Raw genomic sequence first — 14871 nt, 5'->3', positions numbered from 1 at the left:
GCGTGCTGTAATTTACTATTGACGTCTGAATTTTGTATCTATAAAGAAAATCAGTGAAATAAAGACTCCACTTATAATTTATTTTTTTTGTTAAAATTGAAGGCACGAGCAGTCAAAGACCGTGCAAGGGTAATAATCCTAAAGAAAATCAGTTAAAAAATTCTGTCAAATTCATTTGTGCATATATATATATATATAAGTCAGCAGATGACTTTAATTGCTCGCTAAGATCTGAAATAAGTTTATGAAATTAACAAGTTTCAAACTAACGAGCTGGGAGAGGCTGTGGGAACATACTCCAGAGTAGCGAAGAACTTGGAGTCATTTGACATGACTTGCCGCTGCCCAACTAAATTTGGTCGCACTTTGTCGGTGTTAGCCTCTTATACGACCTTTCTTTAATGACATCCAGTGCACTATTAAAGGAAAAAAAAAAATCCATAAGTCGAGGCCAGCGAAAACCCGCCACAACATTAAAGAAAAAAATTTGAAAGAGAGTGCCACTAAATCATAAAGTTTCACACGGGAAACCCATCCCGGTGGACAATGTTATTTACGGTAGGCTCCAACCGAAAACGCTACTAGTGGTTAGGGTTGACATGGTTCGGTTTGATTTTTTTTTTTTGTTAAAATCATAACCAAACTAAATTTAAAATAATAAAATCAAAACTAAACCATTAACTCATTGGTTTTAAAAATTAAAAACCACAACCAAATCATTCGATTTCAATTCGATTTCAATTTTAACCATGATTTTTTTAGTTTAATCTATACTAACAAATAAAAACAAATTCTTGCAAATAGTATTTATAAAAAAAATTGATAATTCCACAATAAATAAAGACAAACTTTAATAACTCCACACTGAAACTAATCTCCCCAAATATTGGCCGCCACAAAATGTACCTAAAACAAATATGTGTCCAATGTTTGACAAGAATACAAAGTTAGCAAATAAGTGACCAAGGCCAAATATCAACTCAGTATAACCAAATTGATGGAAAAGAACAAATTTACTGCAAACCCACCACTTAAGCCATTGGCAACATCTCCTACATGAGATTAGAAACTTATCTTGAAAGATTTCATCAAGGGCTCTAATATGATGGCATTGCCAGAAACTAGGCTATTCTTAATTTGGGTTCGGTGATTGAAAATTATATTAATCGATACTATGTTTAAGTCTGCTATATAATTTTCAATTCGTTGAGGCAAAACAACATACATCATGACTGCACCCCAGAAACAATTTGATGGTTCAATCATGGTACAAACTTAAGAGTAACGTGGAACATAAATAGCAAGAAGAACAAGTGGATTGCAGAATTTATCGATCAATCGCCTCTTCTTGGTTCATACAGTGATTTCCCCTGTATTAGCAGAGCATTGGTGATCAACCATCTACGGATGTACAGGTCTAGTTATTGGGGAAAAGAAATTCTAGTTTCTGACCCACTTCTTCTGTCGTAGACAACTATGGAGTTGACAATCTATCTGGTTTTTGGGCAGCGAAACTTTGAAGCATTTGCTTCTAGAAAAAGCCCACCCACACGACGTGGTCCGAGTCTTATGAAAAATAAAGCCGTTTCGGTAAGCAAGGGCAAGAAAGGCAGAGAGCGAGGGCAAGCGAGAGCAAGAGAGGGCCAACGAGGGCGAGCAAGAGCAAGAGAGAGGCAGAGATCGAGCGCAAGCGCGAACAGACGAGCAAGAGAGATGAGGCAGAAAGCGAGAGGCAGAGATGGTGAAAGAGAGAGCTAAGGTGAGCGAGAGCAAGAGAAATGAGGCAGAGAGCGAGGGCGAGCGCGCACGAACGAGCAAGAGAAATGAGGTAGAGAGCGAGAGGTAGCGAGGGTGAGAGACAGCGAGGGCGAGGGCGAGAGAGAAGGAGAACTAGAGAAGAGAATGAGAGAAGGGTTTGCAAGCAAGGCAAGTGGGCTGGGGTGGGTTGGGCTCAAATGGGCCGGGTTGTATATAATATATATATTATATATACCTATTATATTATATATATATATTCGATTCGTTTGGTTCGGTTACTCATACATTCTGTTCGAGTATTGGTTTGATTTTAATGAAAACCATAACCAAACCATACTCATTGAAACAATGTTTGATTTTTTCCCAAATCAAACCATTACCCAATCAAACGATTTTTAACCGCGTTGACCAGTTCAATTTTGGTTCGATTTCCCACGATTTCGATTGCAATTGCCATGCCTACTAGTGGTGGCCACCACTAAAAGTTTTGACGACAATTTATTTAAAGCAAGGCCTTTCATCTTAAGTTTATCAATACGTAACGTTACATCATTGTATTGAAAATCATTAATTGAAGTGCTATTCAAACACGAAACTTAGGAATATTCCTTAAAGATGGTTTGACATTTCAAATCGAATTTCAATAAATTTAACATATATTCGTTAAATTTTAAAAATATAATTATTTACTTACTGAACTTTAAATTGTTATTACTTGTTCACTGAACTTTGTTAAATATCAACCATCCATCATCCGTTACATCTTATAAATGAAAAATATCCACGTGGCTAACGAAATCAAAAAAAAAAATTTAACAAACACTCGTTAAACTTTAAAAATGTAACTACTTGTTGAACTTTTGATTGTTATTACATGTTCATTGAATTTTGCTCAACGTTAACCATCTATCATCCATTAGATCACCGTTTGATCTTACAAACGAAAAATGCACATGTGGCTAACAGAATCCAAGTGGCCCAATCAACTTCTTATTTTCGGCCAACTCAGCTTTAGTTGTGGCGATCGTCGCTGACCCTTTCATTGCCCCCGCCTCGCCTCGCTGTTGTACTGCCTGGTGCCGGTGCCTCGTCGCCTCATCTCACCAATCGTCATTGTTGGAGCAAGGGGAGAGAATGAGAGAGAAAGAAAGACGACCCTCTCACCACAACCTAGTGCCTCGTCGTCATGTCACCTCTCACTACCTCATCACTCGCGTGCGAACCACTACTGTTGGAGAGAGAGAGAGAGGTGCTCTTGAGTTGGCCAAAAATAAAGATTTGATTTGGTCAATTCGAATTCCATTAGCCACATAGATATTTTTCATTTGCAATATCAAATGGTGAACGAATAATGGATAGTTGACGTTAAGCGGGGTTCTATAACTAGTTACATTCTTAAAGTTCAATGAGTATTTGTTAAATTTTTCTAGATTCCATTAACCACGCGAACATTTTCCATTTACAAGATGTAATGAGTGATGGATGGTTGACATTAAACAAAGTTCAGTGAGTAAATAATAATAATTTAAAATTTAATGAGTAAATAGTTACATTTTTAAAATTCGATGACTATACATTAAATTTACCCAATCAAATCTTCAAGGTTGAGAGGTTTCAGATAACTTTGAGGCCGTATCTCTGCAACATCAACATGACATGATTCTTCTAGCTAGGTTCAGCTAAATAACACTCTTGGGAGGTGATTTGATCTCCTTTGTCATTGATATTATCTTACATGGAGTTTAAATTTAAAAGACCTTACTACATTGCCCGAATGATGCATAAGATGACGGGCGATCAAACTTCATTCGGGATGAAGTTCGATTAGACCACCTAATTAGACTTCTTCTCGAATGAAGCCCATAAAACCCGATCGGGCTTCATCCAGGATGAAACGATTGGACTTCATCATGAGGCGACAACGTCGAGGCAACAAGGCAATGCAATGGTGGTTGGTATGAGGCGATGCAGTGATGGTTGACGTGAGGCGAGGCAACAAGATAACTATGGAAAGGGGAGAGAGAGGAGGCGGCAATGGAAGGGAAGTAGAAACATTTTTCCTAGGTAAAGGGAGTTTTGTCATTTCAACGCTTCCAATCATCCCATGCATCAACCAAGTGTTTGGTATTATTGTTTTTAAAAAATATTTACTAATAAGATTTTAAGAAGTCAAAAACTCAATTTAAAATGTTGTCAAAAATCCAAAAAATGAATCGAAATTTTCACTCAAAAATTACTTATGATTTTACAACCAAACACTCATTTTTTTTTATGAATTTCCATCAAAAGAAGTTAAGTAAAAATCTCATACCAAATAAACCCTTCACTGCCAGCATCCCTCGAATGCCCAACAGAAAGACCAACACAATGCCCAGAAATAGGAAATGAAGACCATAAAATAAAATTCCAATATTATAAGGTAAACCCAGTTCGAAAAGTCCACGATACATAAGGGGCTAGCTATGGCAGGAAATTTATGGAAAACGACCAAATTCTTACAAGACCATTTCTAAGCAGCAAAAGCAGGAATAGTTTCTTCTTTAATTCGCGTGAACGATACACAGGAACCCCATGTATAAATGGAATGGTTTGCCTAGTCTTTTTTGCCAAATTTTTGCAAAGCAAATGCCAAGCCCAAAATCAAGAGCGGTACAAGGAACTGCATTATCTTTAATAAAATACCTTGAGACTCGCTGGCTGCAACGGGCTGTTTTGGAGGTGGCTTGTACTGCTCCTTTGCTGGAAGAGTAGAGCTGTCAATCTCTCCAGCATAGTATTTGCTCATCATCTCTCTTGCGGAATCACTGTGCCCCACGTCCTCAAAATCGTCCGTTGCATCTTTCCCTACAAAGTTCCTCGGGTTTTGGTTTAATACAAGTGAATGGCCTTTTAATTCATCAAATAATAAAGCGGTGATGAATAGAGACGACTTCAAGAGTCAAAATCTTACCCGTTGCATTTAACAAGACTTCATCACCTCCAGGATGATCATCCAAGAATTGGGTTACATCATACACCTAATACAGAGATTTTGGATCTCCAGTCAGCAAAACATTGACTAAGCCAGGGGAAGTTCTTGTACAGACCCGTTTCAGTAAAGCGCACACGGAAGTTTTGTCAATTTTATTTATATTTTCTGTTAATTCATCTGTGGGCACAATGTCCAAGTACAAACCTTATTAGCAACAATACAGCTGTTCCTTTGAGATTGGGAAGTCATAGGATTGAGTTATAAAAACAGCCTCCAACCCTCCAAACACTCCCCCCCCCCCCCCCCCCCAAAAAAAAAAAAAAAAGAAAGAAAAAAAACCCAAAAAAAGAACAAGAACGGCGGGAAGACCGCGTACAACTCTCATAAAGCAGGAAACTCATGCAGAGGGTGCCCTGTTCGCAAGAGAAGAATGAATATACACCAGTCTCCTCTTTACCATTTGCACATGCCTAACCTAGGGCAGTTCTACTATCACACCAACACTTGTCAAATAAATAAAGCAAGTCCCTAGGTCCCTTAAATTTTGTTTCCCACACTCTTGCCTTGAGTTTTAAATAAACTTTGCCCCCAAAAAGGGTGCAGATGCAACAACAAACATATTACAGATACTACTTAAAGACATGTTAAATCAGAATTCATGTTTTTTCTATTTTTCACTTGGTAAAATTCAATTTTCCTTGTTCAAAAATTTCCAAAGTATGAGACAAGGAACAAATAAAAAGACAGACAGTCTACATGCCGCTTCCATCTAGCCGTCTAGAAAGGTAACTTAAGATATTTTGACAAAAATACCAGTCAAAACTTTCTATGCTATGTTTTGATCTTCGATCTGTGGAAGGAAATGTAGAAGAAAGGGGGACATAAATAATTTTTCAGGACGGAAGTTATTCCCCCCTCCCCCAAAACACACATTCCCCAGCTACCATGTCCAGTTTTGATGTAGGACACCTAAAAGATGAGTTTTTGGAGCAATGAGACTGATATAAGGCTAAAATAAGTTAAACTGAGATCAAGGGTAATATTATCATTCCCTTTTTAGGCTAAACAAAACTAGATCATTATTTCAAAAAAAAAGAAGCTAAAAACTTGATGGGTTAATCAAGATGACCCAACAAATAACACTCACATCTAAAGCAACAACCCATGATGACTTAATGTCAAACAAATTTTATCATTTAGGATCCCAAAATAGCAAAATTATCATTTAGTAATTGTTCTTTTAGGGATTTTTTAAATTCAAAACTTCAATTTAACATAGATTTCTTTTGACAGTTTTTGGACATCCATACAAAAACTATAAATAAATTGCAAATGTCTTGTGAAAATCCACAGTGGACATCCTGATCCTAGCCAAAAAAAAACATAGTGGACATGGAATTTGTGTTTTTTTTTTGGAAGATAAATGAGGAATTTTATTCATAAATAAGATATCCAGCCGAAAAGAAGCAAACATGCTTAGCAAAATTTAAATTTTTGAGTCATTTACTTTATGAAAAAATACTAATTAATATTTGTATTTTTATTTTACAAAAAAATGTTGAAAGTAAACCTTGCAAGCCAAAAAACAAAAAAGAAGGGCATGTGACTATCAATCTATCATTGACATATGCGGACACGGAAGCACCAAATGGCAAAATGCTCTCTTATTTTCAAAACAGTGTTAACAAAAAGTCAAAACGGAGAGATACTTTCAATTCAATAACAATCTAGCATCCTCTCTCCATCGCTCTTCGTCTCTGAGTGCGATCCATGGCTTCTCTTCCATGATCTTTTTGTTTTTTGATAAATAGAGACCTTAATTTGTTAATAAAGGGTCACCCCCACAAGAGGAGAGGAGAACGCACCCACAGAAGTATATTACACCCAGGAAAACTAAGCCCAAAAATCCGACATCTTCAGCTAAAAAATAACCGAAACCACATTGTAAAGCTTAGGGCCAGAAAACAAGATAATTCCTTCAGATCATGCTACCAGCCAAAAGCTCTCCTTATCCAAATAACACCACACTGATTATATCAATAGGAACAGCTCCCTCACCATAAACCCTCCGTTGCATCCCTGGCTTCTATTCCTGCCAACGAAAGTTCAATCACCCACATTGGAAAACCGAAAAATCACGAAAGGGTTTGCAGAGGAACCCCCTGCAGATGGAAAAATTTTAAAAGAAAGAGAAAGGGGTTGGGAAGGGGGGCGCTACCCTCCACCCCTGCATCGACAAGCGTAGAAGACTGACAATATTATGGGAAACCATGAATCAGCCCAAACACAGAAAGCTCCTAACGAAGTGTAAATAGATCCCCAGGGCACAGTTCAAGCGGTTGGGCCACAATAAGCTGGGATTCGCACTAGTACTTCGTGGGTTCCATTCCTCACTCTATGCAGTGAGGCAAAGCCTCCAACTGCGATTTAGGGTACGAGCGGCGGAGACCGCGCGGGGGCGATAATCCCAAGTGTAAATAGATCATGCTTGACGCACTATATAACAAGAAGAAACGCCTTGGGGCAACAGTGACCTAGAAAGCAAACGGTAAAGAACCTGACCTTCCCGGAGATGATAAGCCAGCAATCCTCTTTCTGATCGTGCTTTGCAACCTCCTCGAAGGGGTGAAATTTCAGATTTGAAGTCATCTCTGCCATTAATACTGTTCACACGCGGGATCGAACCCCAAAAGACGAAAAGGGAAACCAAACACAAACCCAAAAACGTTGTCAGATTCGATAAGGAAAGAAAAAGAAAAGTAATTCGGATACCAAAAGATAAATTCACTTACGGGAAAGAATGGGGAGAGGGAGGAGGGGATGGACAAAGCTGAATGAGGCAGGCAGGCAGGCAGTCCTCGAGATTTCCCTTCTCGCAGTCGCAGGGTCAGCCTTTGTTGTATTTTAGTCCCTGCTGGTTTCTTTTTTCGACCGACAAGTCCTTCCTACTTTTTCATATTACAATCTAAGGCCTTGAGAAACAGAGGCATGGCGTCAACCGTCGGCATAATTTTTTTATTTTTTTAATACTTCAAATCAATTAATTGTCTGTGGAGGTAATATTTGACTGAGGTTCCATTATTTTTTACCCTCAGGGTGATGGTCACCTAAAGGTGAACAAAATCGCACTCGATCCCGGATGCCATGCCCACCACATCTCTTCGCTCTTTCTTTTTTATTTTTTTTAATTATGCAGCATCACGCCTCTCGCCAAATCCGTCCCTGAATCATCACGAGAGTCTTTGTTTCTTTCTTTCTTTGAATAGTCATCTCATCTCACTTTAAAGTCAAAACTGACTGAGGGGTTGGTTGAAGATGTGGGTACGTGGCCGCAGCCTGCAGCATGTAGGAATTGAACGCCGCACTGCAACATTAATTGTCGTGCTTGGGGGCGTCCTCCCGTGTACACATATATAGTGTCGGAACATTTGGTATATTTGCTATATTTACATCTCTAAATTGATAAATAAATTAATTAAAAATTTATTTTTGGTGTATGTATATAATTTATATTATTATAAAAATAAAAAAATATAAAAAGTGCACTGTACGCGAGATTATGAAGGTACACCAGGGATTATTATTTAATTAATATAATATAAGATGTTATATTATATATATAAGAAGATATACTTTTATATTAGATTATATTATATTATATATTTAAAGGGAAGCAACCACCCCTCTCAAGAGTCGCCCTCCCCCCTCTTTTTTCTTATTCTTTTTATTTCATTCTTTTTTTTTCCTATAAATATAAATAAAGGGCTTTCTTTATCAAAAAAAAATAAAAAAATTCTAAGCATAATTATTTTTTAAAAATTCTCATACTTTTATAGTTTTAATAGTGTTCAATTAGTATTCTAATTCGTTGTTAGATTCTAAAGTTTATACTAGTTTCTCAGTATGCAAACAGACGCCAATTAATCTTTAGCATTTTCAGTGAAACGATTAATCTGTTTTAAGAAAATTATGTATTACACAAGTATTGATTTTATTATCTCTTTATATACTATTATATTTTTATTTTTTTTACGCAGTATTGTATTATTTTTATATTTTTATATTATTAATTTAAATATAGTATTATAATAATTATATTTTTTGAGCAATAATTATAATATTATAAATATAATTATTGTCTGACTAATAATATAATTATTTTATTATAGTTGTGGTGAGGGAAAAGAATTGAAAATCATAATGACCTTGATGCCATTGCGAATCAACCAACAGGTGAAGGACTAGTCTTTGCCAAGAAACAATTGGGAGTTACCACCTGATTTAAGTTGGGGAGGACACGTGTTCGGGCTAGAGGATACCCGGAAGTCCAAATTCAAGCCCAATAAGTGTATCCTGGTATCTTTGGTCCTCGTGGTTCCCCTGAAACCTCCAAAGGTGATTGTTGTCCTAAGATCCTTGAAGATGATGGACATATCCGTTCCTCTCAAGATCATGGTTTCTAAATTAAGGCTATCATTATCCCAAAATGCTTGGAGAATAATTTCTCCTCCACTGGTGGAAATAAAGTCAGCAACAAATCCCTTCGCAATATTAGGAAGATTTTCTTCAACAGAAAAGGAGGAAATTCCTATCTTTAGGGAACGACCCCCGCTCGTCATAAATATGAGTGAATCCACATAGGTAAAGGCGATTACTTTTCTTCTACTACTTCTAAATACTCTGATTTTAATAATCTTGGGAACTGATGAGGAAAATACCCTCGGGTCCATAATTACTCTCTTGTCCGCAGAAGGCGTCCAATGGCAGTCAAGCCACTTATTGTACTTTAGGGTATTCCACAGATGCGGTCTTGTTTGAATCTCAAAGGACACGTGGAAGATATGGGCTACCACGCCAATTGGTAGGATGCTCAGTAAGGAAGTCCCTAAGACCCTCTCGCCAATAATGACGGAGGGAGAAAGCTATCCTGAACTTCTCGGAGAATGCGACTATTATGGAATCTTTATCGATAAGATCCCATTAAAAGTGGGATAAAGATCCCGAAGATCTCTACCCGGAATCCTGATCTCAACGCAAGGATAAAAGAAGAGGGGAGGGTAAAGGTAAGGGATCGGATGACCTTTTGATGATTAGAGCATAAGTAATTTTACTAGATTTTCTTGAATAGAGGATATCTGACTTAATCATCGGAGATTGACCAGGGGGAGCAAGTGCTCGTCTCCATTGCAGGCACGCTAGAGAAGACGGAAGAAGGTGATCAGCTACTGCATCATCAATTGGCGCCCACCGTGGGGCCGAGACATCTTCTTTTCTATCTCTCCAGCGCAGTAGGGTGTGGCGTTCTTCAGTAATCCCTTTTACTTATAATGGCGACTAGGAGGTAGCAATCCCAAGCCGCTGGAGGTAACCCCGCTCCAGAGCCCAGTCAACAGAATCCTCCAAGAAGTCCCCCACGGAGAGATCGGAGTTCGGAAGGCCCTCCACCCCCTCCTGATCGAATAGCGCTTCTAGAAGGTCAAGTGCACCGGTTAACGGAGTTACTCGCGAGTTTCTTAGATCGACAGCAAGCCCAGCATTCTCGGGCGGAGGAGAAGAAAGAGCCCTCAAGGGAGGAGGAGTCCTATCGGCAGGAAGAAAATCTATAGAGGCTAGGGCAAGACGATGGGCATGGCGAGGCGGCCGAATCTACCGACTTGTCGTATATACAGCAGTGGCAAGAAAGGAGATTACGACAATTGGAAGAGGAGATCGCCGCTTTGAGGCCGAAGTCTGGAGAGGCTCAGGGGACGAAGGTGAATCAGCCCCTCAGCCCGGAGATTATGGCAGCGGTGCCACCGGAGCGTCTTCGCATTCCAGCCATCAAACCTTATGCAGGAACCTCTGATCCGATAGATCACCTCGATCTTTTTACCTCTCATATGATGGTGCAGGATGCCTCAGACGCGATGTGGTGTAGGGTCTTCTTGGCAACCTTGGAAGGGCATGCACGGGCTTGGTATGCAAACCTGGCCCACCATTTTGTCACGAGTTTCGCACAGCTTCGAGGCAGTTTTCTAGTGCATTTTACACCTCTTCGGAGACACCGAAGGTCCACCATGTCCCTCGTAAGTATGAAGCAAAACCAAGGAGAACCTCTCAAAGACTTCGTTTCACGTTTCAATATGGAGGCTTTTAGTATTGGGAACTTCGATCACAATATGGCTATGGTGGCATTCCAAAACGCCTTAAAGCCAGGCCCCTTTGCTCAGTCATTAGCCAAAACGCCCCCGATAACGTTCACGGATATCTTGGGCCGCGCTACAAAGTATATTAATGCCGAGGAAGTCATGCAAGCCAAGAGGGCAGAACACGCGAAAAGAAAGACAAAAAAAGCACCCCGAGGAAAGAAAGAACGATGACCGGAAGGAGAAGCATCGTCCTCGATGGGACTCTGGTGGTTTTACCCCTCTAAATTCCCCAAGAGCAGAAATCCTGGCCACCATCGAAGGTAAGGACTATCTGAAGAAACCTCGGCCGATGAAGGCACCGTCAGATAAAAGGAATCAGAATAAATACTGTCGTTTCCATCGGGATCATGGCCATGATACAGAGGAATGTCACCAGTTAAAAGAGGAGATTCAGGAACTCATCAACAGAGGTTTCTTATTGGGTTATGTGGCTAGGGAAGGCGATTCTCGAAGAAGGAAGGACCGACGCTCGCGATCGAGGAGTCCCCCCAAGAGGGACCGAACGGACAATCGAGATTATGCTCGACGTTCACTGCGAAGAGAGCGATCGTAGCAGGGAGAAGATGATCATCCCCAACCTGCAGTATTCCACACACTCACTACAAGAGAAGTCCTAGTCATGAAAGGCGAACGAGGGACTCGCGGTCGTACCGATGGGTTAAAAAGGTCGAGGTATGTCGAGCCAATCTCTTTTTCAGATAATGACCTCCCCGGGTACCTGAATCAAAATGACCCCCTGGTGATAACAACTGAGCTCGAAAAATGGGAGCTTCGACGGATCCTCGTGGATCCAGGAAGTTCCTCTGAAATTTTGTATCGACAAGCCTTCTTAGGCATGGGGTACGAAACGGCGCAACTAAGACCAACGAGGGTCCCATTGGTGGGATTTGATGGGGAGGCCGTATATTCGGAAGGGATCATTCAACTTCTGCTGACTGTAGGGAAAGGCTCTCGAACCTCTCAAGTCACGCTAGATATCCTGGTAGCCGACGTTCCTTCGGCCTACAACATGATTCTGGAAAGGTCAGGCCTTAATGCCATTCGGGCTATTCCTAGCACCTACCATATGATGATGAAGTTTCCTATAGATAGTCGAAAAGGCGAGGTACGGGGAGATTTGTGCTTAGCGCGCGAATGTTATATGGCCTATGTAGGCATAGTAAAAGACAGAGGAGCAATGTTGCAAGGAGAAGTTCTGAGCTCCCAAAGGAATCCCCAGGGAGGAAAGGGAGAAGAACCTCCGAAAGAGGTTAGCTTTCTCCTAGAAGGGCTGGAAGATCCAAAAACAGCAGAGCCGATGGATAAATTGGAGGAAATACCTTTGAAAGAGAATTGTCCAAATCGTTGTATAAAGATAAGTGCGGAGTTGAAAGACCCGTTAAGGGGTCGGATATTAGCACTTCTTAGGCAGTATGCGGACATCTTCGCATGGACTGCTCAGGACATCCCGGGAGTAGATCCAAAAGTTATGACGCACAAACTAGGGATACGACTAGGCTTCTGACCTGTCAAGCAAAAGAAGCGAAGTTTTGCTCCCGAAAGAGCTCGGGCAATTGAGGAAGAAATTGCGAAGCTAACGGAGGTACAGTATATCCGGGAAGTAGATTATCAGGAGTGGTTAGCAAATGTCGTGTTGGTTCCAAAAGGGGAAAGCAAATGGAGGCTTTGCATTGATTTCACTGATCTTAATAAAGCTTGCCCGAAGGACAACTACCCTCTTCCGAGGATCGATGCCCTGATTGATGGACTGCCGGTTGTTTACTCATGAGTTTTCTGGATGCTTTCCAGGGATACCATCAGATTCCATTAAACTCGGAAGATCAGGAGAAAACCGCTTTCATTACCAATAAAGCAACTTACTGTTATACAGTGATACCTTTTGGCTTGAAAAATGCAGGAGCCACTTACCAGCGCTCGGTAAATAAACTTTTTCAGCACCAACTCGGGAGAAATATGGAAGCATATGTAGACGACATGCTGGTGAAAAGCATGGAGGTAGAGCATCATCCAGTAGATTTGGAGGAATGCTTCAAAACCCTTCGTAAGTTTCATGTGAAGCTTAATCCTGTCAAATGTGCTTTTGGTGTCTCTGCATGGAAGTTTTTGGGCTATATAGTGCACCATAGAGGAATTGAGGTAAACCCGAAGAAAGTTAAAGCCATTATGGATATGCCAGTACGGGCAGGATGACGGCCTTGGGAAGATTCCTTTCTCGTTTAGCGGAAAAAGGCCTTCCTTTCTACAAAGTCCTAGCAAAGGCAAACAACTTTGCATGGAACGATGAATGTCAGAGGGCCTTCGAAAGACTAAAAGAGCATTTAGCTACACCTCCGATTCTGACCAAGCTGAAGCCAGGAGAGCCATTATATATCTATTTGTCGGTGGCAGAAAAAGCAATGAGCTCGGTGCTGGTACGGGAAGAGGATAAGATATAAAGGCCCGTTTATTATGCAAGTAAGCGATTAACAGGAGCAGAGATTCAGTATCCTCTCATGGAGAAACTGGCATTTGCTTTGATAAGTTTCGGCTAGGAAACTTTGCCCCTACTTTCAAGCTCATACGATTATTATGCTTACTAACCAACCTTTGAGGCAGGTTCTTAGTAAACCAGAACTTTCAGGAAGGATGTTGAAATGGGCAATGGAGCTAACCGCTTTTGACATTGAGTATAAGCCGCGGCCCGCTATTAAGGCACAGTCGTTGGCGAACTTTATCGCTGAAGGGATAGGGATTCCCAAAGAAGCGGAGGAAAACCAGAAACCATGGACAGTGGTTGTAGATGGGAGCTCCACCTCAAGTGGCGGAGGAGCAGGATTAATGGTAAAAAGCCCCGAAGGGCAGATATGGCCTTATGCTTTACATTTTGAATTCTGAGTATCCAACAATGAGGCAGAGTATGAAGCTTTGTTAGTAGGGTTGAGATTGGCTGAGCAATTGGGAGCTCAGAGAGTTGAGTTGAGTTCAGATTCAAATCTAGTGGTGCAATAGGTGAATGGAGAGTATGAAGCCCGAGAAGGTCACATGGCGCGATACCTAGCTTTGGTCAGAGAATTGATGGCACGTTTCCGACATGTAAAGGTGGAATACGTTCCTCGGACTATGAATGCGGAGGCAGACCTGTTGTCCCGAATTGCCTCTTCCTCTTTTCCTACAAGTTCTCGAGAAATCCGGATCGAGTCCCTGCCACAGAAGAGTATCGAAGAAGTCGCTGACCAATTATGTGTGGAGGATGAGCCTAGCTGGATGGATCCTTTCCTGTTGTACCTAAAAGAAGAGAAGCTTCCCGAAGATGATTCAGAAGCTCGGGAGGTTAAATGAAAGTCCCGAAGTTTCGTATTAGTCAGTGGGGAGCTTTACAGAAGGTCATTTTCGCAGCCACTGCTCAAGTGCATCCGGCCCCGGGAAGCAGATTATATCCTGAGAGAGATTCATGAAGGCATATGTGGAAGCCACATCGGAGCCCGAACTCTCAGCCAAAAGGCTCTTCGGCAGGGATATTACTGGCCAACGATGGTAAAAGATTCGGAACAACTAGTCAGAACTTGCGACTGATGCCAGCGGACATCTAACTTAGGTCCATATACCGGCGGTCGCACTAGCTCACTTGGCTACGCCTTGCCCCTTCGCTCAATGGGGTATTGACATCTTAGGACCTTTCCCTCCAGCGGCTGGTCAGGTTAAATACATCATAGCTGCTATTGATTACTTCACAAAGTGGGTCGATGCCGAGGCAATAGCCTCTAGTCACTGCTAGACGTGTAAAGCAATTTCTATGGAAAAATGTGGTCTCTCGCTTTGGAATTCCTCGGGTGCTAATCTCCGATAACGGCACTCAATTCACTGATCGATCTGTCCAAGAATGGTGTCAAGCATTGGGAGTTAGGTAGCAGGTCACCTCGGTAGCCCACCCATAGGCTAATGGACAAATCGAGCTCGCCAACAAGACTTTGTTAC

At 41.1% G+C, this 14871-nt stretch overlaps 1 protein-coding gene across 1 annotated transcript; it reads right to left on the bottom strand.

The window, feature by feature from the left end:
* Window positions 1-4152: 4152 nt before the first annotated feature.
* On the bottom strand, window positions 4153-7686 carry LOC127787463 (cytochrome b5-like). Its single transcript, XM_052315521.1, has 4 exons — window positions 7522-7686; window positions 7292-7392; window positions 4709-4775; window positions 4153-4602 (listed from the first exon to the last, which is right to left on the bottom strand). The coding sequence occupies exons 2-4, from the start codon at window positions 7385-7387 to the stop codon at window positions 4352-4354; spliced, it is 414 nt and encodes a 137-aa protein (XP_052171481.1). The 5' UTR covers window positions 7388-7392; window positions 7522-7686; the 3' UTR covers window positions 4153-4351.
* Between the last annotated feature and the right edge of the window lie 7185 nt (window positions 7687-14871).

This window comes from Diospyros lotus, chromosome 12 (assembly GCF_014633365.1).
Source record: "Diospyros lotus cultivar Yz01 chromosome 12, ASM1463336v1, whole genome shotgun sequence".
NCBI classification, from domain to species: domain Eukaryota; kingdom Viridiplantae; phylum Streptophyta; class Magnoliopsida; order Ericales; family Ebenaceae; genus Diospyros; species Diospyros lotus.
This window is presented reverse-complemented; position numbering and strand designations above follow the sequence as displayed.

Coding starts and splice junctions, on each gene's coding strand:
- LOC127787463 (XM_052315521.1), bottom strand. CDS start 7,387: ATGGCAGAGATGACTTCAAATCTGAAATTTCACCCCTTCGAGGAGGTT. Junction 4,776..7,291: donor GGCTTATCATCTCCGGGAAG/GTCAGGTTCTTT, acceptor TCTCTGTATTAG/GTGTATGATGTAACCCAATT. Junction 4,603..4,708: donor AGTCTTGTTAAATGCAACGG/GTAAGATTTTGA, acceptor GGAACTTTGTAG/GGAAAGATGCAACGGACGAT.